Source organism: Naegleria gruberi, assembly GCF_000004985.1.
Source record: "Naegleria gruberi genomic scaffold NAEGRscaffold_80, whole genome shotgun sequence".
Taxonomy (NCBI): Eukaryota; Heterolobosea; class Eutetramitea; order Acrasida; family Naegleriidae; genus Naegleria; species Naegleria gruberi.
This window is the reverse complement of record NW_003163247.1, coordinates 136,314-164,114: the sequence shown is the minus strand read 5'-3', so window position 1 is coordinate 164,114 and position 27,801 is coordinate 136,314. Positions and strand designations below refer to the sequence as shown.

The 27,801-nt window shown below is 35.1% G+C and overlaps 11 protein-coding genes across 11 annotated transcripts; 5 read left to right on the top strand and 6 right to left on the bottom strand.

Annotated features, from left to right (window-relative positions):
• Positions 1-949: 949 nt before the first annotated feature.
• On the top strand, positions 950-4,333 carry NAEGRDRAFT_59898 (RGS domain-containing protein; the record flags this gene model as incomplete). Its single annotated transcript, XM_002669617.1, has 1 exon — positions 950-4,333. One exon carries the CDS (start codon positions 950-952, stop codon positions 4,250-4,252), a length of 3,303 nt encoding a protein of 1,100 aa, XP_002669663.1. The 3' UTR covers positions 4,253-4,333.
• Positions 4,334-4,422: 89 nt separating this feature from the next.
• Positions 4,423-5,874, top strand: NAEGRDRAFT_54100 (uncharacterized protein; the record flags this gene model as incomplete). Its single annotated transcript, XM_002669616.1, has 1 exon — positions 4,423-5,874. The coding sequence occupies one exon, from the start codon at positions 4,423-4,425 to the stop codon at positions 5,872-5,874; it is 1,452 nt and encodes a 483-aa protein (XP_002669662.1).
• Positions 5,875-5,977: 103 nt separating this feature from the next.
• Positions 5,978-6,688, bottom strand: NAEGRDRAFT_75453 (uncharacterized protein; the record flags this gene model as incomplete). The annotated part of the gene is made up of 1 exon (XM_002669576.1): positions 5,978-6,688. The coding sequence occupies one exon, from the start codon at positions 6,686-6,688 to the stop codon at positions 5,978-5,980; it is 711 nt and encodes a 236-aa protein (XP_002669622.1).
• Positions 6,689-7,100: 412 nt separating this feature from the next.
• On the bottom strand, positions 7,101-7,753 carry NAEGRDRAFT_82096 (uncharacterized protein; the record flags this gene model as incomplete). The annotated part of the gene is made up of 1 exon (XM_002669575.1): positions 7,101-7,753. One exon carries the CDS (start codon positions 7,751-7,753, stop codon positions 7,118-7,120), a length of 636 nt encoding a protein of 211 aa, XP_002669621.1. The 3' UTR covers positions 7,101-7,117.
• Positions 7,754-8,325: 572 nt separating this feature from the next.
• NAEGRDRAFT_82095 (uncharacterized protein) lies at positions 8,326-9,476 on the top strand (the record flags this gene model as incomplete). Its single annotated transcript, XM_002669615.1, has 1 exon — positions 8,326-9,476. The coding sequence occupies one exon, from the start codon at positions 8,326-8,328 to the stop codon at positions 9,283-9,285; it is 960 nt and encodes a 319-aa protein (XP_002669661.1). The 3' UTR covers positions 9,286-9,476.
• An 11-nt stretch (positions 9,477-9,487) lies between these two features.
• Positions 9,488-10,864, top strand: NAEGRDRAFT_75450 (uncharacterized protein; the record flags this gene model as incomplete). The annotated part of the gene is made up of 3 exons (XM_002669614.1): positions 9,488-9,984; positions 10,059-10,209; positions 10,307-10,864. The coding sequence occupies 3 exons, from the start codon at positions 9,488-9,490 to the stop codon at positions 10,862-10,864; spliced, it is 1,206 nt and encodes a 401-aa protein (XP_002669660.1).
• A 933-nt stretch (positions 10,865-11,797) lies between these two features.
• On the bottom strand, positions 11,798-15,049 carry NAEGRDRAFT_75449 (uncharacterized protein; the record flags this gene model as incomplete). The annotated part of the gene is made up of 1 exon (XM_002669574.1): positions 11,798-15,049. The coding sequence occupies one exon, from the start codon at positions 15,047-15,049 to the stop codon at positions 11,798-11,800; it is 3,252 nt and encodes a 1,083-aa protein (XP_002669620.1).
• A 382-nt stretch (positions 15,050-15,431) lies between these two features.
• NAEGRDRAFT_54096 (FH2 domain-containing protein) lies at positions 15,432-22,853 on the bottom strand (the record flags this gene model as incomplete). Its single annotated transcript, XM_002669573.1, has 5 exons — positions 15,432-17,312; positions 18,019-18,823; positions 19,016-20,857; positions 20,914-21,612; positions 21,685-22,853. 5 exons carry the CDS (start codon positions 22,851-22,853, stop codon positions 15,432-15,434), a joined length of 6,396 nt encoding a protein of 2,131 aa, XP_002669619.1.
• Positions 22,854-23,261: 408 nt separating this feature from the next.
• Positions 23,262-24,983, bottom strand: NAEGRDRAFT_75445 (uncharacterized protein; the record flags this gene model as incomplete). The annotated part of the gene is made up of 1 exon (XM_002669572.1): positions 23,262-24,983. The coding sequence occupies one exon, from the start codon at positions 24,981-24,983 to the stop codon at positions 23,262-23,264; it is 1,722 nt and encodes a 573-aa protein (XP_002669618.1).
• A 388-nt stretch (positions 24,984-25,371) lies between these two features.
• NAEGRDRAFT_75444 (uncharacterized protein) lies at positions 25,372-25,935 on the bottom strand (the record flags this gene model as incomplete). Its single annotated transcript, XM_002669571.1, has 1 exon — positions 25,372-25,935. The coding sequence occupies one exon, from the start codon at positions 25,933-25,935 to the stop codon at positions 25,372-25,374; it is 564 nt and encodes a 187-aa protein (XP_002669617.1).
• Positions 25,936-26,167: 232 nt separating this feature from the next.
• NAEGRDRAFT_59895 (ran gtpase binding protein) lies at positions 26,168-27,794 on the top strand. The gene is made up of 3 exons (XM_002669613.1): positions 26,168-26,215; positions 26,372-26,437; positions 26,563-27,794. Exon 3 carries the CDS (start codon positions 26,693-26,695, stop codon positions 27,776-27,778), a length of 1,086 nt encoding a protein of 361 aa, XP_002669659.1. The 5' UTR covers positions 26,168-26,215; positions 26,372-26,437; positions 26,563-26,692; the 3' UTR covers positions 27,779-27,794.
• The last annotated feature ends 7 nt before the right edge of the window (positions 27,795-27,801 follow it).

The following is a 27,801-nucleotide window of genomic DNA, read 5'->3' as shown; positions in this document are numbered from 1 at the left end:
CAACTAATTGTAAACGTTAAATAGTTACAGTATTGACTGCTAATTTTTATCCATACGGACCAGATGTGGTCTTGTCAACCTAAACTAAACCATGAAAAATGATAGTTGACCAATGAGAAGTAAATTCCCTATTGTACAACAACTTCCAAAAAGGTCAAGTTTAGAATAAAAAATCCCAGTCAGTTTTGTGCTCAGCACAAGCCAACCATTTAAAAAAGTGTCAAAACATCTTGCTAGTTAGCCCAAAGGTTGGAAGAAACAGTTTCGAATAATGTAGGTTTCTAATAGTTTTAAAGACGAGTTTCGTTAATTTCTTATTGCTTTTCTTCATCATTCGCAAATTAATATTAACACTAATCACGAAAAATGGATAAGTTACTTCCAAGGAAAGTTGAAAACCAACACAAAAAAGAATCAACCTGACACAATCTTGTGGATCCGATCCATTCTTTCATCGGTGGTGCCAACTGTCAATTCAAAAAACAAAATCATCAATTAGTAGCTTTAACATTTGCAATTTTTCCTCCACAACATTCTGTAGATAATTCAAAAGAACAAACGAAGTGAAAAAGATAGCAACTGGTAACCACTTCGATATTTTCATATTCTTGCTCAAAATCACGCACAGTTTCTTCCACCGTAATTTTGACGACAGTATAATTTCCCAACAAGCTTGAAATATATCATTGGCCAAATTTAAAATTCCTTTTCGCTCCAAATATTGAAAACATTACCTTCCATTGTGTGTGAATATTTGCGAAGAAGAAGAAGATTTTCATAATAATATTCAAATAATTAATAATAATATATAATATATATTGAACAATGACCGGAGCAACAGCCATTCTAGAGAATTCCATCATCACCACCACAACTAATGATGATGAAAATATTAATACTAATAATAATACAATTAATGATGATAAAACAATAACAACAGCAACAACTAATGAAACCTCCACCACATCCAACCAATAATAATGATAATAATAATACTGCTAATAATAATAATAATAATACATTATATGGAGTGAATATAGAAGCCCTGGGAGCAGTCGAAGAGGAAGAAGAGGATGATGAAGACGAACATACCAACATTTCCACATCTACTTCCAATAATAACACCATCACCACATCTACATCTAATGGAAAGAATAGCAATACCAAAACCTCCTCAACTCCAAATACTACTACATCCACTCCAACTCAGAAAACTCACACATCTTCATTTGCTTCCAAACTTTTCAATCGTTTCAGAACCAATTCTTCACATGATAAAAACAATTCAACATCATCATCGACAACAACATCAGCAGGAGCACAAAATGGTAGTGAAGATGGTCAAGCTACACCAACCATTGAAACTAAAATAGATGCAGATGAAAAGAGATATAAGGAAACACCAATGATCTTTTCACTGCCAACTAAGAAATCATCAGGTTCTGCAGAGAGAGGATTGTCAACTGTTGCCTCCTCTTCACACATTTCAAAAACTGGCAAGTTGCCATCTCAACAACAATTATTCGTTGAAACCAATTTGGAAGATTATTTATTCTCATTCCAGGGAATTTTCACAGATAGAACCATGTTTCGTGCCTTTTACAGATATTTGGAAACTGAACACAATACAGAACCTTTGGAATTTATTACTCGAGTGAATGAATTGGAATTTACCTATTACAAAATGATGAAAATGGTCAAGGATATTCAAACTGCTAATGCTAATTTGGCTCTTGAAGGTGGTTCTGCTGCATCTTCCTTGTCAAATTCTGGATCTGGCTCATCAGCCACTTTTTCACATTTTAAAACTCCATTCTCTGATTTACCAAAGATGATGCTCATGATGACTCAAAATGATAAGACTAAATCACCATCCAAATCTGAATCTGAACCAACTACACCAAGAAAAGCAGCCAAGAAACAATTATCATTCTTTGGATTGGGTAAAAAGCCAAAGGTGGATGAAACTAAAGCAAATACACCACAAACTAATAGTACTCCAACTACCAATGATGCAGAAGATGACGAATCTGAAAAGTCTAATAGATTTAGTTTGAGACTTTCCATTTTGAAAAAGAAGAAGGATCAAAATGCAACTGCAAGCAATCCAAATAGCAATACAAATAGTAATGTCAATACTCCACATTCAAATCCAACCTCTCCATCTGAAAAGAAAGAAACCACCTTGATGGACATGATTTTGAAGGATGTGCCAACTGTAAAGGCAACTGAAACTGATGCTGAGGTGGTCACAATCAAAACAACTGAACACTTCACCAATGAACATGCAACAAATGGCACTTCTGGTACTGTAGGAGAACCTGGTATTTCTCTTACCACACCAACTCCAAGAGCATTACCAAAATTAAACTTGGGACTCGTTGAAAAGAGTGAAAGTGGTGAAAGTGAAGATAGTACCCCAGTTGGTGCTTCAAGTAATAGTGGACAAGAAGACAATGGCATGAAGAGTCTCTTGACAGTTCTCACTGAAAAGAAGGAAAAGAAGAAGGAAGAATTGAGGAATGGAGTTGCATCACCTGAGGATGATCCAACTTCTGAACGTTCTGATATTTCAGGTAGCTCATCAAGAACATCTGGAGATAGACCAAGATCTCTCCAACACGCATTCCTTACACTTCCACCAAATACTCCACGTTCCAAATATGATCAAGTTCTCAAAGTTTACAGAAAGCAAATCATGTTAGCAATTCAAATTATGAAAGATTTTATTGAGGAAGATTCAAAGAAGGAAATTAACATTTCCTCTCGTGACAAACGTACCTTTGTTGGACTCTTCCAAGAATCAAAACAATATCAGGAATTTGATGAATGGTTGTTGCCACAACCTCCACACTTGTTGTTCCGTACAATGAAGAATTCTGTCATGTATGAATTGGAAAATGACAGTTTCCCTAGGTTTGTGAGAAGTGATGTGTGGTTTAAGAAATTACAACACAAAGGTTTGAGTTATTTGACCAAAGTTGGACGTCTCAAGGAAGCCACTTACTATCCATACGGAGATGAAGACTTTAAATTACCATTTGTCTTTGACAGGGACATTGAATTTATGGAATACTTGGCAAGAGATGATTATCAATGGAAATTATTGGGATCCAAGAAGGAAGGAGCTATCAATGTATATAAATTATCAGAAAAGGTACTCTTCCCTAACGTTGGATTCTATCAGAAAATGCAAATTAACAAGTGGACAGGTATTTTACCATTTCCTTTTGACGCTGTCAAGAAATGTTGCATGCCAGGATTGCAAGTTCACAAATACGATCCAAATATTACCTCCTGTGAAGAATTATCATTCTATGATTTTGAAACTTTGAAAAAGATGTATCCAAATGAGAAATTCAAGAGAGGTCCTAGGTCATGTGGTGTTATCAGATACGGAGTTGGTTTCCCATTCCCATTCACAACAAAGAGAAGTTTCTTGAGTGTTTGTACAGCTTACTATGATAAGAATGAAGAAAAATTAACACTCCTCTACAAACCATGCGAACACGAAAGATTTTACATGGATGGCAAGGGCGTCAATGAAGGAAAGAAGCTCATTGATATCAGAGATTTCCAATACTATTCCATTAAGAAACTTGACTCTTATAGAACTAATATTACTCAAATTCACTTGTTGGATGTTGGTGGAAATGCCAGATTTGCCATCAACTTGTTGAGAATGGATCGTGCCAAGGGTATGATGAAAGGTTTCAATGATTATATTCGAAAGAACATTAACAGCATTCCAGTTATTCCAGAAGAAGATCCTGTTTGGAAACATGTCATTTCCTGCATGGGCAAGGAAGCTGCCGAAAGAGTCGACATGTCAGCAACTCTCTACAATGACTTGAAAATGGGTAGAAATATCAGAAACAAGAGTCTTGCAGCAACCATCAAGAAACACAAGAGAGAAAAGAAAAAGAAGGAAAAGAAACTCAAAAAACAATTGGAAAAGCAACAACAATTGGAGAAACAACAATTGGGAACCGATTTACCACCAACTTCTCCACTTTCCAGCACAATTTCTTCATGTTCTGATGATACCAGTAAGATGCTTTCCAGACAAAACAGTACAGCCAGCTTTGGACAATCATTTATTTCACCAGAGGCAATCTTGGAGGAAGAAGATGCCATGTTAACATTGTTCGATGCGGATATGGAAAACTTTACAATGACTGGAACAACTGATAATGATGCCAGTGATGAAGAATTTGATGATGACGATGAGGAAGATGATGAAGATTTGTAAATTTATGCATCTCTACTTTTGTGCTTTTGTAATTTAGTGCATTTCTTTTGTTAAATATTTAAATAAAATTGTAAAAACTTGAAAAAATATTTACAATTTAAAAAAAAATGACAAACAAGAAGAGAAAACACGAAACATCACAAAATATCGATCAAGATGGTGATGAGAAAATGGTGACTGATATCGAGTCGGTTCTGTTTGATGAGATGACATCTGTCAATAGTCAATTAATTTCATTGGCAAGCAAAGTTAAATTGGTTGATAATCGTTACTTTGTGAACAACAGCGGTATGATCGATGAATTTATTGAAAATATACACGAATTTTTAAAACAAGTCGATATTCATAGACGAAAGGTTTCGTCCGAACAATTAAATTCGGATAACTTGTTTCATATTTACCAATTTTTAGATTTGAAAAACCTTGTTCATTGCTGTCAATTAGTTTGTAAATCATGGAAACAAACTCTAAATCGAGTAAATTTCACTGTAAAAGTTGACAAGTCAAAAACAATGATTGGTCAATTGGTAAAGAGTTCACTAATTACAAATGTAACATCATTGAGAATGCAACATCCAACTTCTGACATGTTTAAATCACTTTCTAGTTGTAAAAAATTGCAGAATTTGAAAACTTTGGATTTGAATTACTCACGGTTGGGGAAAACAGCTGTTAAATATTTGGCGAAATGTCAAATGCCAAATTTAACAGAACTCAAGTTGAATAATGCTAGTAATTTTACAGAAATTGAGGCAAAGGAACTGTTTCATAGCAGTTCATTACTGTCAAATATCAAGAAATTGGAGATTCAACATGAAATGTCAAAAGAATTTATTGAAATTCTTTCAAATTCAAAATATTTAAAGAATCTTTCACATTTAAATTTGAAATCACTCAAAATGGAAACTGGAAATTATGGACTTGATTTGTGTTTGAAAGATAAGAATGATTTGGAACGTTTGGAAATTAGACGTTTCAATCTGACAAATTATCCAAAATTACTGACAGATGGCAGCTTTATGAATCTTACTTTCCTAGATATTGCTCACTGCTCTATTTCTAATAGGGAATTAGGTGATTTGTTAGTTTCTCCAAATTTGCCTAAACTTGCCACTCTTCATGCAAGCTGTTCAAGCACAGACAATTCAATTATTGAACTACCTACAGATATTCACACGAGATCATCACTCACAGATTTGAATTTTTCCAATATTGCATCATTTCCTTCATTGGCCAATTATTGCACAAATCTTTTAAAACTAACAATCATAATACCTTCAATAGAGAAGAAATCAAGCAATGCCTTAATTGACCTAATAAGTTCACCAAATTTATCCAATTTGAAACGATTAGACATTTCATGCTGGGATGAGATATTTGAAATACTATTCACAAGTCCAAATTTTACTAAATTGGAGGAATTACATTCTTATCCAACTGACTTTAGGAATACTGAAGAACTATTGACTACAGAACTTATTTTGAATTGTAAAACTCTAATCAATTTGAGATTGTTTCAATGGTATGGAATGCGACAAGTTACCTCTGAAGAAGGTGAAGAAGCTTTCTTTAAAAATCCCACATTTTCCAAGTTGAATTTTGATTATCAAGAATTTAACTAGTTAACAACCTTAACCTTAATTCCAATTTAAATACCAAACAATTCCAATTCATAATTCATATGAATTCATATTCTTGTTTTCAAATAACTCAGAATCAAAAAATTTATTCATCATATTCCTCATCTTCCAAATTATCAGACAATAAAATAATCTTCTTCTTCTTCTCACTTGCATCTCCAGTACTACTACCACCACTAGTTGTTGATGAAGAAACAACTTGATAACTTGCCAAACAATATGGAGGATCAACTGTTCCTTGCATGTAACCTGGCAATCCTTTGGCAGCTGAAGATTTTGAGATTGCAACTGCAGCTCCAATTAATGACTTTTGAACTTTGAATTCTTCCTTCATGGTATAGGAATTGGTCTTGGCACCACTTGGAGTGACTGATGACTTGGTGACAGGTGCATTTTTAACTTGAATTCCAATAAATGGTTGTAAATGAGCTGACATGTCAGGTCCACCAAATTCTCTCAAGAAATTTCCCCAAACAAAATCAACAAAATAGATGGAAGTGTCAGTTTTTCCATATCCACCATAAGATCTGTCATAATATGAGAGAGCTCTGTAAGGATCATTTCTCATTGACAAAATGTCACGTGGCAATTGTTGAATAAACATGCCAGTTGTCAAATTTTTACCATATTCATCCTTTGGATAGGCATATCCCTTACCAAACATACTATTCCAAAAAGCTTCATTAGCAGATGTAAAATTATTAGAAACGTCATTGACAACTTGAGCAATGACATATCTATTTTTGGCAGAATGAAAAGTTGGAAAATCAGTCTTATCAAAACTAGCTGAATACATGGAAACAATCAAATGATGATGATCTACCACATATAATCCCAATCCACTGCCATCTGTCAAAGGTCCCTTGACAACTGGCACTGGATTTTTATATAAATATTTTTCAATTAATTTCTTTTCGGAGGAATATTCATTTTCTAATTTTTGAATTTTACAGTAAATTTCACCCAAACCAACTGGAATTTGTGTTGGATTTGCTGATAAAAGTGGTAAAGTGCAGAAATCACCATTTTTGGAAGAATGTGAACATGGTTGAAGAGAATCAGTGACACTTGTTGGTAGGGAAGGTTTACCACACAGAATAAATGATGACAATGTCAAAATTAAGAGACAACAAACAATGTGTCTTGTCATTTTTTTTGATGGGAGTTTTTGGCAGGTGACACTCCGCTGAATATTAAAAAATAATAATCAAAAAAATTCCACTTTTTAATTAAAAATAATTGCAACCAGTGCAAATAACAAACAAATCAAAACCCATGATGTCTTGATTACTGACATGTCATTCATTCTAGCTTCATATGCCAATTCATCAGCACATGTTCCATTTTGACTTTTACATGCACTATTTTCACACAATGATTGAATAATCTCAAATTTAGCAATACATGAAGCATTTTCAGTTGAAGGATTATAAAAATCTGGACGAAACTCGATATAGAAATCGCAACCACCATCCAAAATGTCAAATTGAGTGAGTTCAGTTGGATATTTGTAGGAAGTGCTTGGTCGATCAGTTCTTGGTTTGGCGCCAATTCTACTCTTGACAATTAGACAACTGGTATTGAGCGAGGAAGTGTCAAAAGTCAAAAAGTATGGTTGAGTGGCAATTTGTGAAAATTTAAGGAATGCTCTCTTGGAGTTATCACCACCGATTGGTACTCTTGGAACTCTAATTTCAATGGCTTCTTCATTGTTGAGTAAATCAAGAGCACTGACAGTTGTGACAGATTCGTTTGACATCATGACCCAATCGAAAACCAATGATTTGTGACCGTCGTGTGCTAATGTGAAGGAGAGGAGGGAGATGAGAAGAAGGAGAATAGTGAAAAGTTGTTGTTTCATTTTTTTTTAACAATGACAGTTGAATGTCACTTGACAGGTAATACTAGAGAGAATCCTTTTGATCTGGGAAAATCACTTAGTAAAAACGATTGGTGATTTTGTTCAAGTTTCCAGTTTAAGAGTGTTTGTAAAGTTTGTTAAAAAAATTGTCATTTGACATTTTCAATAATACAACTGTAAAGTGAAATTGTAATAAGAAAAGATAATGGGCTATTGAAACGAAAGGTTTAGTTTGACGTCTGTCATTTTGAAAAATAAGAATCTATACCATATTATCAATTTAATTAAAAATCCAACTGAGAGATTCGTATACAAAAAAATCCTTAAACGAAATTTTTTCTTTCCAAAATCTTTAAATACAATTTTGAAAAATCATTTCAAGTTTATTCTCCCTTGTTTGAATTTACTAATGTCACGAAATGTCATTTGGTAGGGTTGACTGTCTATTCTGGTGATTTAAACAGACATCTCTTATTGGAGATAACACTACTTTGTGTTTATTAGAAAGTTGTTAGCATTGTTTTCGTATAATTCAATCACCATTCGAAAGTTATTATTTCATTGAAAACAAAATGGCTCCAAGTCCTTTCAGTAATAGTAGCACCTACCACAACAGAAGAACAAAACTCCAACTCGAATGTGTTCAAACAATAGGAGGATTAGTTTCGGATATCAGTGACGAATCTCAATACAGAAAGAAAGTTCCAGGATTTCCAGTTGATATTAAACTATCTCACAATCATTCCTGTATCCTAATTGCTGACTTTTACAATAATTCTATCAATGTCCTCGATATCCACACAAAGGCCTTTAAACTTGCCATTAAAGTTCCAATTTCTCCAATCTTGAGAATTCTCATTGAGGAGAATTACGAATCGAATAAGGATGCCCTAATTGTCTCTTCCAATGATGAAATGATTAAATATGATCTTGCCAATCTCATTGAAGCAGCCACGTACAATCAATATGCTGATTGTTTGTGGAGATTGTACGCAAGTTGTGAATTTAAGGGAATGTCACTTGTTAAGGAAAAGGATGGAAATAAGATTTACGTTTGTGGGTCTCCAAAGAATTGCATTGGAAAAGTAGATAGCCTGACAGGGTTGATGAACGATGATGATGATGATGTACTTCCAGTCATTTCATGTTTCCAACCAGTTATTGATCCAAAAGATGGTTCAATGATTGTTGGTATTCGAAACAATTTCCCAACCAACTTGTTTCAAATCTATTCTCAGAATGAACGTGGTGTATGGTCATGTGTGAAATCCATTGCAAAGGAAGGATTATTTTCTTATCCACAAGATGAAGACATTTCCTTTTCATTTCTTCTCGACCAGACGAATCAATACATTCTCTTAAATAAGGAAGGACATGGTCTGTTGATGATTAGTGTGGAGAGTGGCGCCATTGTCAAATCATTTGAGAATAGAAAGGAGGGTGCCAATGTTGGTGGAATGTGTTTCAATTCAATTAGTGGTGAATTATTTGTTTGTGATGCTCAATATGGTGTTGTGAGAGTTTTCAAATAAGCAATTTCTAGACATTGTAAGGCAATCATGATGATTCACAGTTCCAATACTAAATACTAACCAACAGTTAAATTCTGTTAAAGTCCTCAAGAAAAAGTTGGTTCAAATCAAATTGACCAAATATGAAAAGGTTCCATTTTTGAACTTCAAATAATTGGACTAAAGAAAGATAATAAACAGTTAATTCAAATAATTCAAAAGAATGCATCAAACTGATCATCATCATTCTACTGCTACATCATCATCTGGCAGTTTTAAAGTATTCTACAGTGATTTGGACTTGTGGGCTCTCACAGTTGACCAATTAAAACAACACATGAAAGATTTGGGAATTTATCATGGTTGTTCCCATTTGAGAAAGGAAGAATTAATTGAAAAGATTAAAGAATTCAATCATTTGGTGGAGGAACATCATCATGATCATCATGGAGAGAAGAGAAAACACAATGATTCCGAATTAAAGAAGGAAGAAAGTCCAAAGAAGGAGAAGGTGAGTGATGATATTCTGGAGGAGGATTTGTTGCATCCACATTCATTCAGTTCCTTGTCCATTTCAAAAAAGGAAGAACCAGCTGAGGTTGCAGCAACCACTCATCATCACATTAGCTCTCACAAATCTAAAGAACATAGAAAGAGAAGATTTGTTTCCAGTTGTCCAATTAAAACTCAAGAAAGAATTGAAAGAGCTCTCACTCAAAAGTAGGTTGTTCCAATAATTTCACAATTAATTCAATAATGATATGAAATACTACTATTTAACACATATCACGTAGATTATTCCTCATAGAAAGAAAGGTAAATAGTGCTCATGAGCAGACATTTGTCGTGATGGGAACAACAGGTAATGTCTATGATGTTGTTATTGGTGAAGAACCTTCGTGTAATTGTCCTGATGCAGAGAATGGTAATCTGTGTAAACATGTTGTAAGTACTTTCTCCTCTCTAATTAATTATCTATTCGTTGTTAATCGTGATGTAAATATATATTGTTAATTATTATTATTATGTTGTGTAAATTAAGTTATTCGTTCTGTTGAAGGTACTACGTATAGAAGAGTCTTCCTATCTCATCTATCAACATGCCTTGCTACCATCAGAATTAGAGGAAATATTCAAGAAGGCTCCAGCTAATAATTCAATGGCAAATTCACAAGCCATAGCCACCTACAAACATCTAAAAGGAGAAGAGGAGAGAAATCCCTTCATCACTTCCAATTGTCCTATTTGTTGTGATGGATTTTCTCAACTTGATGAACAGAAGGAGGCAGGATATTGTCATTGTTGTGGAGTAAATGTTCATGCGGATTGTTTAAAGGCATGGAAAGGCTTTAATAAGGAGTATCCGTGTCCCATCTGTAAAGCTAGCAAGATGGGAGAAGGAGGAGGTGTTGCTGCTGCTTCTCATCATCACTCCAACAACAATCAAGCCAAGATGAATGAAGGCTATTTAAATTTATCTGAATTTCAGCCTGAAATTACAACTACAGAGAGGGAGTATGTTCATTCTAGTCGATGGAATCAACGGTACGGATACAATGATGATGAAAGTTCTTCCAATCAAGAAGATGATGAGTATTAATGTGAGTGAATAATATTGAAATTTTTATTTTGTTTTTTTGCACGGGTGGCCGACTCCAGCGATTTTTTTTAGAAGTCTCCTTCAGGCCAAACAAGCTGATTATTTTTAGAACATGAAAAATATTGGTTAATAAAAGTATTTTCAAATTTTAGCTTAGAATTAAATGTTTTTCCCTATCTAGTTTTTTATTACAACACGTTATACATGGTCGTATACGTGAAAATTCTCTAAACACTATTTAGCAACTTTTGTCGTCAGTTTTTTTAATTTACTTATGAAAACACTAACATATTTTGGAAAAAATGTTTTGTTGAGCTCTATCTTGTTGATAATCTGATATCAACCAACTAAAATGATAAAATATTATACATACAATGTCTATAAGGTGATGTTAAAATATCATCAATTTAAAATAAAGTATGATCTATTAATGCGATTGTCAATTGACACCTATTATTATTTTATAACTAGTCTTTTATTTGTTGGAATGAATTAATGAAAATTGAAATTTAAGTACATTAATACACAATTTATATTATTGATTCATATTATTTGATGAATTTCTGTATTCATTATGATAATACCATATTAATCCATTTTAAAAAATTCTAAAAATGGGAATTTATTTATAACTCGTCAAAAACAATACAAAAATTAATAAAAGTTTTCCAAAATTATTTTTTAGCGTGATAACTCATACTGTGAAAATATGGTATCATGTACCTATGTATTTCTCTGGAAGTCAACTTGGCCCACGTTTTCCCAGTGCTGATTTCAGGCCAAAAGGGATATGCGTCGGCCACCCGTGTTTTTTTGATGGATGAAATTTTTCTTTGCTTTTTCATTTTTTAATTGTTGTTGGGCGGGAAATGTTTACTGTAAATAATTGATAAGAATTTTTCAAAATATTAATTTTATATTATAATATACAATTTATTCACTTGCTTTGGAATAGGTTTCCTCGTAGCCATCACTGGTAATTTGTCTGTTATTCTTCTTCAAGCTCAATAATTTCAAAAACATTCTGCTGACGAATCTCACTAAAAAGCCATATGGAATACTGATGAAACCAATGGAAATAGTTATGGCCCATTGATACCAATTCAATGGAATGGTCTGGGTAAAATTGGAGGCAGTCAAACCATCATTCTTACCCAAACCAATAAGAATTGGATCATAATAGGCAAAGTTAATGATGGCAATTTGTAAAATGAAAATCATTATGGTGATACCAATAAACCAGAAACTCTTGAAAACTCCTCTGAAAATATCATACTCAAAATTAATCTTTCTTGCGTTGAATTGATTGAAAACTTGACAAAATACGAAAGCATTAAAAATGATGGTTCTCATTTCAGCATCATTTCTGGCTAAGCTGAATGAAAGTCCTCTGAATGAGGTTGCTCCATAGAAGAGTGTGAACATGACAGTGAGCTGGAAGATTGATTCAGCAGCAATGAAGGTCCACATTCTCATTGTAATGAGGGAATCCTTTCTTCCGTGAGGTTTTCTGTCTAAAAGTTCTGGAATTGGAGGTTCTGTGGCAAGGGCGAGAGCTGCAAACGTGTCCATGATCAAGTTGATCCACAACATTTGTACAGGACTCAAAGGTGGCCTATAGGAAGAATTATGTTGGAAAGCAGACGAAACAGCAGAAACAATTGTTAAAATCAAAGCAACCACGTTGACTGTCAATTGGAAAACTAAAAACTTTCTGATATTCTCGTAAATGGAACGACCCCACAACACACTCTTAACAATGGATGAGAAGTTATCGTCCAAAATAATGATATCAGAAGCTTCCTTAGCAACCTGGGTTCCACTAAGACCCATACTCAATCCAACATCGGCTTCTTTAAGAGCTGGAGCATCATTGGTACCATCTCCAGTCACAGCAACAACGTTACCCTTCTTTCTCAAATGCTTTACAAGAATAAACTTGTCAGTTGGTGAGGAACGAGCCATAACTTGTAATTTTGGAAGAATCTCATCAATTTGCTCTGGAGTCATCTTTCTGAATGTTGGGCCTTCAATAGCAATACCATCCTTCGACAAGATACCACACTCTCTGGCAATATACTTGGCTGTCAAGATATTGTCACCTGTAATCATACGGACAGTGATACCTGATTTCTTACATTGTTCAATAGCTGCTGGTACTTCAGGTCTCAATGGATCCTTAATGCCTACAATACCAATACATACTAAATCTTGTTCCAAGGTAACTGGATCAATATTTTCTAAATAATTTTCTTCATCAGCTCGTGATGAGAATTCAACTTCTGGATTGACATCTCTGTAGGCCAAGCAAATTGTTCTCAAACCTTGATTAGCCATATCTTCAATACATTTCATCATTTCAGCTTCCTTTTCAGAATCCATCTTTCTCAATGAACCATCACTAGCCATGTGATAGGAGCACAATTTGAGGACAATTTCAGAAGCACCCTTTGTGAAGAGACGATATCTGGTTTCTCCCTCAGAGTTTGTAACGATGGTACTCATACGCTTCAAGTTGGAATTGAATGGAAGTTGGAGGTGAGAGCCTCTTTCTTCACTTAGCAATTCATTTCTTCTATCTTTGTAACTGTCAATGGTCTGATTCAAATGTTTGACAAGTAAAAGTAAAAGAGCAGCTTCAGTCTTACTTCCTTGAGTGGCATACTCCTTATTCTTATTATTGTCATCACCCTTGACCAAGTTTGCCTTTGAATTGGCAACAATACCATCAATGATTACTTGCAACAGTGGTGATTTCAATGTCAACAGTATTGAGCTCAATTGCTCACCAAAGAATCGATCTCCAAAATAAGCTTGGGTAACTCTCATCTGATTCAAAGTAAGTGTACCAGTCTTGTCAGAACAAATATTGTTAGCACCACCCATAGTCTCACAAGCTGCCAAGTGTCTAACTAAATTCTGATCTTTCATCATTTTACGAACAGAGTAAGCAAGAGCAATTGTGACAGCAAGTGGTAAACCTTCAGGGACAGCAACGACGACAATAGTCAAAGCAATAATAAAGTACTTGACCACATCAACTACATTCTTTTCTTGCCAAGTTTCTTCAAATGTTGATGAGGCCTCAACCCAAGTTGAAGTGTACATCAATTTCTTAATCCAAAAGGCCAAAATCAAAATGGTAACAGTACCAATCGCAAATGCAGTACCAACTTTACCAATATTGATGGCGAGCTTATCTAATTTGGCTTCGAGAGGAGTTTCTCTTTGTTCTTCATTGGCTTCTTTCAAACTTTGCAAGGTTCTTCCCCATTCACTTCCAACACCAACACCTGTAACAAGCATCTTTCCAGAACCTTCAGCAACTGTACAACCACTCAATAAGAAAATTAATTCTGTTGTATTCTTCTTAATCAAATCTGGTTCTCCTGTCATGACAGATTCGTCTGTTTTCAAATGGTTTGATTCAATACAGAGCCCATCAGCTGGAATACCATCTCCTTGTTCAATTTCAACAATATCTCCAACTCTGATATCATCAGTGAGAACGCTAAAATTTTCCCCATCTCTAATAACCTTAACCATTACCTTTTTGGATTCTCTTGACAAGTTTTTAAACTTTTTCTCTTTCGAATAGTCGTTGGCGGTTGTAACCACACAAACAATAGCTACAGCTATATAAATTGCAAACGAATCAATCCAACCAATTGGTCTTTCCTCTTCAGATTCAGGAAATGCCAATCCCAACACCATCGAAATGAAGGCGAATATCATTAAAATAATGTGAGTTTCGTCTGATAGAGCCTCAAAGAATATTTTGAAGAGACCTTTAGCCGGCGGTTCAGGATACACATTAAGACCATACAGATTCGTCCTCTCATCATAACTTTGATAATTCGACTTCCAGGCAATCCCCCTCTTTGCATCAGTTTTCAAATCTCTCATCAAACCAGACATTCCACCCATCTTTTGCAACCCTTTCAAATCCTTATTCTGATGCATCTCTGACAATTCATCTGCCGTTAATGTAAACGGTCCTTTCGGGTGATGATGTTGACTATCAACATGTTCATCCTTCGAATCGCCGTGATGAGCCAATTCCTGTGCCTTATGATCATTACTTTCTGTGGTCATCGCGTTATTATTGTTGTTGGTTGACTCGCCACTACTTCCCTTCTTTATGAAAAGCACTTCATTGCCGTGCTGATATTCAACGCTGCTCATTTCTTCGAAGAAATTTGGAATCGCGAGTTTTTTTTTGAGTTGCTGAATTGAAAATAATTGTAGAGATTGGATAGAGGGAAATGGCGCGAAAAAAAAATAGTGTTGGTTTGATGGTTGGCAGGTGAGATGGGATTTGTTATGAGGAGGAGGAATTAAGATGTACTTGGTGATGGTGGTTGATGGTTGGATTTTTTACGTTTTGAGACATTTACTGGTGGTTTTTTGACACTTGTCAGATGACATTAAGGAGGAAAAGGCGCCAAAATAGTTTTCATTCTATTACAGGAGATAGGACCTTCCTAATACTGATACGTTATTAGATCATAAAGAGATAACACTTTGAGAATCAACTTTAGTTTACTTTCGTCCACTTTATTTACCTTTATTTCATACAAAAACAAGAACCTAATCTCGAAACAAATCCGCTCTCCCTACTCTTCTCAAACATCTGCCTCGATGTCTTGAATATAAACCCAACAGCTTGATCTTCTGTCATGTTATTGAGCTCCATCTTTGAAACTGTCACTAATAATTCTTTCATAAAATCAGCAAAGAAATGATCTGACGTTTCCAAGTTAACTGTGTTCATGGCCCATCCCTTGAATTGTCTATCACGATCACATAAATCTGTTTCCATTTTGACACATTTCACATCGAAATGTCTCGAATCTTTCTTAATCTTTTCGAATAGATTTGAAACTAATTCTTTTTCACCTTCTAATACTTGATAGAAAATTCCTTCTTTACAATAGAGAAGGAGACCAGTTACGTTGATACTGGAATTGAATCGAGTTGCAGTGGTTGCAATCTTGTCAAGCTCTGTAGAATTGAAATTTTTCTTACATTTGGAAATGTAGGTCAATCGAATAATCTTATTCGAAAGGTGGTCGAGATTTGAGGTAGAAGTGCTTGCGAGGTGAGTTTTTCTTGGAGTGAGAAGTTCCTTCATTTCCATCTTGTTTAGTTTCTTCACTTTCCTATATTGGTCATCAATGTTAATTTCGTATAAATCCAAAAATTCGTCCAAAGTTTCCAATAAACCACACGAATCATTCACCTCATTCATTGAACTCCTGTCCATCTCTTTCAATATCTTATTCAACGAATGGAATAATTTCTTTCCTCTCCTCAGTTGAAATTGCTGAACTAATTTTTCACTCATATTCACATCCATATAATTGACCAAAGTATATCGTGAGAATTCATCAGAAATTGGTTGAATAATCCAACCACCGACAAGATAAGATCTGACACTTCCTTCTTTTGGTTTGGCAAGTGGATGGTTGACAGATTTGATGAGAATGAAATAACGTTGAGTGGATTTTTCATAGACATCTGTTTGACTGGTGAGGAAATCTCTTCCAGAAAGTGGCCAGTTGAAAGGATAATTTTGTAGAATGATAGAGGAGGAGAATTGAACAGTTTCGTCCAATTCGAATAATGATTCAGGAAGAGAATTGCTTTGAATTTGAGAATTTACAAAATCAATGCATTCACAAACAGCTAAATTATTATCATAAGTGGCCATAAAGTGAGAATCTGTCAGAGCTTTCAATACTTTCTCAGTTGAGTGATTAATGACACCTGTACATTTGTAAATATGTTGTGAATTTGGATTTCTATATTCGGAAGTTTCTGGTCTAATCATGCAATGAGTTTCAGATGAAACAAATGTTGCAAAACAACTCTTTTTAAAGTATTCTTGCTCTAATAGAGTCCAATCAGAACTATCTATTGATAAAGAGCTTAAAAATTTGACATCTTGACCATTGACATTTAGAGATTCACAATCAGCTCTGTAAAATTTCCAAAAATCTTCAATAGAAACGTTGCCAGATTGACGACACTGTCTTCTCTCATAACCAATCTCTCCCAGAGTTTCTCTCGATGCCTTCTTACAAAATGTCAGAAATCTGTCACTTCTCAAAAAAAGTGGAAACACGTCTTCTTTGAGTTGTCTCTTAACTGTCACTAATGCTTCATCAAAAATGTTAATTGGATCGACCATTATGAAGGTAGAAGTCTCATTCATCGAAGAAAAGCTCTTTTGCTTATTTGTTGAAGTTTCTGATTGTTCATCACTTTCGGTTTCTTTCTTATTGAGCGTTTGCTTACTATTCGAAAAATATTGCAACTCAACTTCACTTCTTTGTGGGTTATTACCTAATAATCTCTTCACCCTCTCAAGTACCTGATTTCTCTCTCTTTTTCCAATGTTAATTTCATGCGCGGAGCCAACAAAAATAACATTCTCCACAATATTCTAAGCAAGTTTCGTCTGATGTTCAGTCAGAGCTTGTCCTTCGAATGATTTAAATTCGAGAACTTTCTCATAGAAGAGGATAGCTTCTGGGGAATGTAAACTCTTCATTAGAAATTCTTTGAATAATTTCAATGTTCTTTGGTTGAGCATGACCTTGTCAAAGACAAATTGAAATTGAAAAGTGGTAGCATTTTGGTCAATGGATGAAGACGTTGTGGTATTGTTGGTGGTAGAGTTATTCTTGTGAGTCATGTTTTGTTTTTTTAGGTCAATTTTTCAGATAGTTTCGAATAACTTTATTGTTGGGCAGGTTTTTAAAATTTGCCTTTTTAGTAATTTGTTTGCCTGTCATTTCAATGCTCCTGAAAAATTGAGATTAATTGTGTCATCAAATCCATAAAAATCCTTGTTCTGTAAAAGTTTCGGCCACTTTCAGTTTCTAATTTGGTAAAATTTGGTTTTTCACATGACAAGTTTTCAAATTCATGTTCTCATACCTTATTTCTAGCACCATTGGTTCATTTAAAGTGATATTGGTAACCCAGATTCGAATAGTTTTATATTCGAAATGCATCCATTATTAAATGAGTAGATTCGGTAGAGAAAGTTATTTATTCTTGGTTAGCAGAAAGGAATTAGAGTCAATCTTTACAAATATTGCTTCTTGATTCAATTCTTCAAGTAATTGCAACGAAATTTCCTTGACCTTTCGTTTTGTTTCGACCAACAAATTATCCGGAACGCTTACAGAAATAATGTTAACTAATTCGCTGACAAGTCCCTCTCGTTCACTCAACCAATATCCTTTCTGATTCGGATGGAGAGTAACCCCTCCAACAATATGAGAAATATCTGAAATTATCCTTTCTAATAGAGTTTCCAATTCTTCATTCGAAATTTGTTCATTAACATTTCGAGTCGAGGGAACAAACAGTAAAATTTCATGATTAGCAAAAAGTTCCCCAAACTCTCCGTCCAAAGAATCTTTCCACTCCTCAATTGATTTCGTTTCATTCCACATGATTTTCTTATTCGAAATCTTGAACGAAGCTTGCGAATTCTTCAAACAAGTTTCCATTCGAAACCCATTCCATTTCTCATTCCAATAACCAACCCTTCCACCATCAAAAACTTCAACTTTTCCTCTCACATTCAATTGACAATTAAAATCTTCCAAACAAGCAACATTTTCATTGAAAATCACTTTTGAAAATTCACCAATTTCAATGCCATTCGAAATGAGAATTGGATTTTCAATGAGTATTAAATTTTCATCTTGTTTGAAGCTTTGATTTGTGGCAATATTACTTTCCACAATTATTCGCTTCACTTTAATAACATCCAAATCAGGTAAAATTCTCAATTTGGAATGTTTAATAATTGCTGTTTGATTCATTGTTGGAATTTGATGATTTTCCCAATTGGATGGATCTTGCCAATAACCATGAGGATTAGCACCAATCCAATAAACAATTTCCGATGAAAAATCAATTCCACTTGCCTCCGAAATTCTCATCATTAAACAAGAACATGAAACAAGCAAGAGAAGTAACGAAATCTTGTGAATCATTTTTTTAAGATAAAAATCAAAACACGTTTTCTTTCGCGCCTCTGAGTTCAAGTCTTTGAAGGGTTCGTTTTGGAAATGTCCAATAAGAAACAAGAAACATACAAAATACCTTTACTAGCAAATTGAAGATTACTTTTTTTTATTTAATGCAGCACTCAATTCATTCATATCTAAACCTGTCATCATTCCTCCACCTCTCTTTCTTGTCTTTGTAGATGGGGACAATAAGGCAGAACCTTCATATAGGGACTTTTCAAGAGACATGAGAATGGAAGGATTTCTAATGTGACCACTACGTCTTGATGGACTATTTTCTTCGAAAGAATTACCCATTTGCATCGAAGGTGAAAGCAAATCATGTCCATTCTTGGTTAATTCGATAGTTGGCTCATTTTGCTTCTCTTGAATTGGTGTACTTGGAGAAGTGATTTCCACACTTGGTTCACTATCTGGTAAGGAAATAATAATTGGAGTTACAGGACTGCTTGGTGTTACAGAAACATCTGCATTTTCAGCAATGAGAGGAACTTTAGATGGTGTTCTGAATGAATTAAATGCCTTCAATCCACCAACTGTAACTACAGGGGATGATGGACGATTGTCTTTCTCCTTAGCAAGCTTGCTTTCTTCCTTCTTTCTCTTTTCTTCTTCCTTTTTCAAATTATCTACTGATTTGTACAAGTCAGTAATGAATGAATTTAACATTAAAAACATTTCCTTTGGTTCCTTCTTTACAGTGTTTGGGTCTTCACCCAAGAATTCAGCAACCCCTGAAATTTGATTATCCATATTTTGTTGCTTTTCCTTAATAAGTTTCATTTCATCCTCACATTCATTCAGGAAGGATCCAAAAACTTCCAAGAATCTATCGTTTGGCTGTGGATTTTTACTATAGTATTGAATCTCTGTTTTCAGAAGAGCAATAGACTTTTCCATACTGTCAATCTTGTCTGCTAATGTTTGCATTTCAACTCTGGCAGCCCTTTCCAACATGTTCAAATCTTCTTTAACTTTGAGAATATCTGGTTTTGCACTTGTAATATGCTTGACAATCATATCAAGGAGCGTAATGTTCTTAGCATTACCTTTTGTTTCTTTTAATTTTTGGAGAGAGTTCAATTTGAATCCATGGATACCAGTCCTGCTAAGGTAATTACTGAAAGCCAAAATGACAGCAAACAATTCTTGAAGTTTTTCAGATTCTACCAAACTAGCACATGTTGAAATGATGGTTTCCAAGTCTGGGTTGATACAAGCCTTTGTTTCAACATATTTCAACTTGAAATTCCAACATTTCAATCTGGAAGCAAGTCTCGGAACCTTCATCATGGCTCTGATAAACTTATCGGCTTCATTCAATGTGGCTTCATCTCCATCAAAATCATTTTGTCTTTGAATTTCATCTTCATTAGGAACTTGATTCAACAATTTTCCAATTGATTCCTCATTAAAATCATCAGAGATGGTCATTATCTTTTCAACCAACTGAGTTGAAGGCATCTTGAGATATTTCATAAAGATGGAAACGTTTTGCAATCTAGGTCCTTCCAATAAACTTATTGTTGTATCCTTTGGTTTTTCTGACTTTTCTGGAGTTAAACCTACACTAGGGGATTTAGAAATTTGAGCGAACATATCTTCTAATTCTTTTTCTGGAATATCAATATCGAATAACTTGGCATGAATGTTCTTCTTCATCCAAACAGACTTTTGAAGTTTGTTATTATCTAGTTTGTTGAGTCTTACGTCCTTAGTGGGCACAGAAGCCTTCTTCTTAGGTATGTCTGGAAGTTTTGGAGCACTTGCAATAACAGGTGGTGTTTGTACAAATCCAAACATTGGTGGGGGTGGCATTCCCACTCCTAGTGGAGGAACTGGAACAGTACCATTCATTCCAGGAGGAGGTGGAACACCTCCAAAACCAGGAGGCATTGGTACATTTGAGAAAGGCGGTGGAGGAACAATACTCCCATTCCTGGAGGTAATGGTACTGAGCTAGTCATTCCAACTGGAGGTGGAGGAACAACAGACCCAGAAGGAGGAACGCCACCAAAACCTGGAGGAGGAGGAACAGTACTTCCTACCACTGGCATTTCTATTCCTGGTGGTACAGGAATACCTGGAGGCATTGGAACAGAGCTATTCATTCCTGGTGGCAAAGGAATGGCAGAATTTGGTGGAACAGTTCCCATTACTGGTGGTAAAGGAATAGATGACGAAGGTGGAACAGAACTATTGAACCCCACAGGTGGAGGAGGAACAGAGCTACTGATGGTCATGGGAGGCAAAGGAACTGAGCTTGAACCAATTGGTGGTGGAGGAACAACACCTCCCATTCCTGGAGGTGGAGGCACTACAGAGCTAGCTTGAGGAGGTGGTGGAACAGAGCTGTTACAAGAGGGAACTGTATCATCTGGAAAAATATTAGGAGGTGATGTTGTCGGTGAATTGGATTCCACTAAACCTGCAAGATTACTACCGGAACCAGACGATTTCAATTCTCCAACTTGTCTTACAACTGCAACCTTTTTCACAATAACTGTTGGTGGTGCCTTCTCCAAAGCTTCAATTCTGACTTTTAGCTTTTCCATTTGATCTTTTAATTGTGCATTATCTTTTGTAATGGTATCCACTTGTTTTTGAAGTGAGAGATTTCTATCTTTTAACAAGTTTACAGATTCACTTCCCTCCAAAATTATTTTGATATCATTGACCCATTCCAAACTTGATCTGTTGTTGAATAAATAATTAATGATGTTGAAACTGTTTAAAACTTACGAAGTTTGATTACATTTCTCCAACATCTTTTCAGAAACTGCCTTAATTCCCTCAGCTAGAGGAACATTAGAATTTTCTAATTCTTCGACAATTTCTCTCAAATCATCAAAAATATCTTCTTCTAAATCTCCAGAAATAATCTTGTTGAAAATTTCTATTTGGTTGCTTAGCTTGAGGGCATCCTCTGTATCCTTATTTTCCACTTTAATCTTTTCCAGTTTTTTAACCTCAGTATAAACACCTGCGCTGATAAATCGTTGCTTTAGCTCTCTTCTGAATTGAACAGGAGCTTGCCTCATCAAAATATTGATAAAGGCCAGAATGATGTATCTGCTCTTTAAACTGTTGGCCTCTCTCAAATGCTGCACAACAGTTAAGAATTGTTCTTCACCTCTAATTTTTGACAAATTCTTAACAGATTCATAAACTTGTGGAACGTAGGTACCATCCCTACAAAAACACAATGATGACAATAGGAAATATATCGAGTTCCTCTGACCCTTATCTTCATGTTCCAGTAAGAGAGCCTTGGAGATTTCTTCAATACTATTTGGATATTCTAAAAACTTTTCCAATCCTTCATTGTTTTTGCAAATTTGAGTCAAGATCATAATAATAGAGATGGTAATTTCAGCAAACAAGAGTTTGTTATTCTCGTCTGCAGCTCCATTCAGATTACCGAGATTATTGGAAAGAGATTTCATGGTGAAATCAACACCACCTCTATTGATGAATGCTTCTTCTGCTTCGGCATAGTTTGACAAGACAACTCTCAATTCCTTCAGTTGCGTATGTAGTGTCAAGGTGGAGAGCGGATGTTTGATGTTATTCATTGTTGTTTCCAAGTGAAGTAAGATATTGTTCTGAGAACTGATCTGAGATTGCTTCAATTTGAGAATTTCCATCTTTTTCTTTGGTGGAAGGGCCATCAACTTTTCTATTGTTTCAGTTTGATTCTTGAAGGTTTTGTCCAAGTATTGCTTGAAATCCTCTTCAAGCTTTTCATTCCATTCCACAGCTGTTGAACTTGTTGTGCTGCTGTTTTTAGAAATTAGAATGGCGTCTTCATGTTCAACCATCACAAAGCCTTGATGATTCGGAGAGATTGGAGAACTCCCAGAGCTGCTATTGCTGGCATGCTTTGATCTATGTTCACTTTCCTTCCTCTTTAAAAAGGTTGATATCTTTTTCATTTTGGTTCTTATGAAGATTTTAAATTATAGATGGTATGTACACTAATGTTCTTGCTTATTATTTTACAACTAGAAAAGAAGCAGATTTAAACGATAATCAATAATGTAATGATGATGGTATGGTCACCTGTGATGATGCCTTAATAAAAACAACAAGCGACCCTCAAAGCTTCGAACAGCAGCGGTTGTTGGCTATTTTTTTAAAATAGATGATGTCTTTTTTCGCTTGCAACAAACAAGTAACCGTTATTAAATATGAATTCAACCTTGACCACCCTTATACTGTTTGACTTGATTTCTGAAAGGGCTCAACTTTCCCCTCATTAACTTCAACTCAGAAATTAGTGGTCACTGTAAAGCTATTCATCATCTTGGAGAAACTTATTAGGAGAAGTGTGAGGAGGTTTTTTATTGGGAGGTTGCATTTTCCTCTTCCTTTACAATTGAGTTGTTAAAGTTTGGTGATGATACTCCATCCTTCTCCAGTGTGTTATTGGAACCTTCATTGCTTGGTTCACCTTGCTTCTCAAAATCAGTTCTTCTATTGGCCAAAGGTTTAAGGTATTCCTTTTGTAATTCCAAATTGTGACTTGAAGATACTCCACTTCTGCTGCTTGAGGATGTTTCATCCACTTGTGGGGCGAGTTGTTCTTGTGTGAAGAGGGCATTCTCATTGGTGAGTATGGCTTCATTTTCTTCCTTTTGGGAGATTTCTAGTAAGGGTGACTTGTCAAGGATTGAACACATTTCTTTCACTTGATTTGCAGTCGAGTAGAGCATTGAGAGAGTGATTGGTGAATTTGATGATAGGTTAATTTCCTTATCTTCCTCACTAATCAAATCTCTCTTGACACGGATTGTTCTTGAGCTTGGAATGATTGGTGTTTCTGAACAAATGAGAGGAGTAATACTTTGCATAGTTGACAAGCTTTCATGTGCTTTGGCATGTGATTCCTCCTCTTCATCATCAGAAATAACAACAATATCACTAATAAATCCATTGTTAAAGAAGGAAGGTGTACCTGAATCAAAAATTACAGAGTCTGCTCTCTGTTCTAACTGTTCAGTCTTGACAATTGTTGTGGACATTGGTAGAATGGACGAGTCCATCTTGGATTGAGTTTCTTCAACCTTTTTCATGATTTTCTTCTTGATGGCCTTAATTCTTTGTCTGCATTGTTCCTTCTTGTTCTTGGTGTTTGAAGAGAAAGAGGTGGATGCAACAGAATCTTTAGGAGAATTCTTTGTATTTGAAGAAGCTGAAGGAGCAGATGCTGTTTTAGAAATAGTGGTGGCAGGAGTAGAATTCAACCTCTTAGTCTTCTTCAACAATTGTTGAAATGGTTCCTCGATTCTTGTAGGAACCTCATTTTCCTTATCACACGATATTTGAGTGGAAGCATCTGTGAATAATCTCTTCTTTTGATTTTTTTCCTGTTGAATGAACTCACTCGGTTCCAATAACATCTTCTTACTGTTAGGTTCAAAGAATTGGTAGATGGCAGACTTTTGAGAAACCAACTTGACATATCGAGCAACAATAAAGAATTGAATTGAATCTTCATCAACCGTATCCTGCTTGTAGGCTTTTACCTTTGGTGCATAGAGAATTTGACCAGGTTGAATTTGACATCGTTTTGTAACCCAAGAAACCTCTAATTCTGTACAACCATTCGAAAGGCTTTCTTCAAAGAGATTACAAACTATGAGAACACCTCTCTGCCTTTCACTATTCTCCACAAGATAGCCCATCCTTGCCATTTGTTGTTGCTGATAATCTTTCTCTGATGATGATGATGATCGAATTGAGGATGAGGCCTTTCTTGAATGATCCAAGCCTACCAAACGATCCTTGATAGATTTGACAAGGCTATTATGATGATCACCCTTTCTTCTCAAAGTTTCTGATGAAGATGATCCAATACTAATGTGACCTTCATGAGAGGAAGCCTTAGAGGTGATATTAAAGGAGGAAGAATCTACAGGTTGTTGACGATCACTATTAGAAAACAAGATGGAAGAAACATCCTCAGAAGATGATGGTTGACTTGAGTCTCCTCTCAGCTCTACCTCCCCACATACCATCCAATACATTGTAGGACAAAAAGTAGCCTTTCCTTTGAAGAACATGTTGAATGAATTCAATCGGTGGTGGAAGTCTCGTTTGATGTTTTTTTTCTGTAGTAAAAATTGATAAGGTCGAGTGAGAATTTCCTCAGAGCAGTGAAATCAAAGGCTTGTTTCAATTATTGATAAATACAACATGTTGAAGAGAGGAGGAACTATTAAATCCCAAGCATTTAGCCTTTCCTTTGAATGGGATATATGAAAAGATGAATGAATACTATAGTCAATTAGAAAATGAATATTGATGAAACAAAGATGATGATGATGATATAAATAATCCTGCATTATCAATTCGTTAAAGCTTCAATGTTATTAAAATTTACAATTAAATAATATAAATTACAAAATACGTGTCCACACAAATCTATTGATCATGTTGTTGTTGTTGTTATTAATCTTCTGCTGGAACAGTTTCACGTAAATATTCCTTCAATCTCACACGAATTTCAGATTGATCATCACCTAACAATGGACATTTTCTAAATTCACAATCAACACGCATCAAAACCATTTCCAAAGCACCTCTGATAACTCCACAAATAATATTAGAATAATACAATCGTTTTTGTTTGATATTTTCTGGTAATTCCACAAAATCGTTCAATGGATTTTCATCAAAGACAAGACTATATTCTGATTGATCCTTTGACCAATTGGTGATATTGGCATTCACTCCTAAAAACATTTTAAAAGCAACTTTAGCAATAGATTCCGCAGTGTCTTTAAACTCCCGACATGCACCCGATCCTAAACCACTCTTTGACATGAACTCATCGATGAGTCTCATACCCATCTTGTATCCCATCTTTTCCAATTGTGTATTCACAGCAGCAACATCTTCAAAATCCTTCAACATTTGTGTTACAAGAGAGCCATAAGTCATGGCAAGTAATTCAGAGTTGATCTTGTCTATCTTGTTGAATGACTGTTCTCCGACCTTTGCAAGTTTACTCATTTTTTAAATATTTATTTTTTTATTATTTTTCAAATCCTGTTCACAATCTGTTCAGTTTGATAATATTATTAATTATGAAATGATGATGAATGAAAAGTGAAACTAACCTTTTTCTTGCTTCTTCTTTCAGCTTATGGAGGTTTGCAATAAAATTCCCATCCGAGGAATTTCCTTTAGATATTGAACACAACAAGAAAAACCACAAGAGAAAACAAATTGAAGCAAAAAAAATGTCCAAGAGAAGCAACGAATATCAAATCACTGAAAACGACCTTGATAGGTAGAGTTTCAATACCAATTCTATTAAATTGTTGCTAATCTTTTGTATTTAACATGTACGGATGAATGTATAATGAAATTAAAACATCAACAATATCTTTTTTTGTATAACAACAACAATAATTCATCATCATACAATGAACAATAACATTAATAGAGAGGAAGAAGTTGTTGAAGCCGGTTCTTTTGAAAAGGCTAGTGAAGATGAAATCAAGTCAAGGAAGTAAGTGTTCATCACATAGGATTATTTACATTCAAACTTATTGCAATCTAATGTATTGATGTGGATAACAACATAATTACATCTTTAATCTACAACAATTTAATTGAACAATCATAAAAACACAGAAAAATTGTTGCCAAGAAGAAGAATCCACAACAACCAACTACATCAACACCTGCCACAGGAGGATTCAATTTTGTTCTTCCACAAACAAATGCATCTGGATTGTCTTCAACAACATCCGAACCACCTAAAATGGCTTGGACATTCGGTAACACTACATCAGCACCAACAACAACAGGAGGATTTGTTTTTGGAAATCAACCAGCAGCTACCACTGATCCTAAGGATAATATTATCAAGGAATTGGAAAAGAGAGTTAAAGACTTGGAAAACCAAACTGAGACATTGAAGAAACAATTACAAGAAAAGTCATCAGCTCCTTCAACCGGTGGATTTGCATTCTCTTTCAATCAACCAAAGCAAACTACTCCAGTTACATTCCCAACTCCAGCAGCTGTCACAACTCCTGTTGTTGAAACAAAGCCTGTCACAATTACACCAACAGCAGCAGTCGTTCCACAAGAAAAGAAGGAAGAGGAAAAGAAACCTGAACCAAAGGTTGAAGAAAAGAAGGAAGAAGAAAAGAAACCACTTTTCAACTTTAATTTTAATAATGGCTCTTCAACAGCATCAAGTGAATCAGGTAAATTCTCATTTGGTGGATTTTCATCCTTCTCTAGTCCATTCGGAGGTTCAACAGGTGAAAGCCAATTCAAATTTGAAATTAGTAGCAAACCACCAACTTGGACCAATCAAGAATACAAGCCAAAGGAAAGTGAAGATGGAGAAGAAGACGGTTCCGAAGATCCATCCATTCCAGAATCGCCATCAAGAGCCACTAGTCACAAAATTATTGATCTTCCTGCTGTTGAAATCAAGTCTGGAGAAGAGGGAGAAATTGTTGTGGGAGAATTCAAACTTGCCAAGTTGTATAGAACTGTTGTAGTTGATGGAAAGTCATCATGGCAACAAAGAGGTGTTGGTTCATTGAGATTAAACGTAAGAAAGGATGATGAAAAGAATGCTCGTATGGTAATGAGAACAGACTCAGTATTCAAGCTTATTCTCAATTGTAAAATTATTAAGGGTATGAAATTCACACCACTCCAAGAACAATCAATCATTTTCCCAGTCCACAAGAGTCAATTGTGTGAGCAATTATCTGCTGAAGAGTTGGCCAAGGAACCAGAATTTGTCTCCCATCTTATTCGTTTTGATCAAAAGAATGATAGACCACAATTTAATCAAAAGATAGAATCCATCATTTCCAAATTATAAATCTAAATTTCAATTCAATAGTA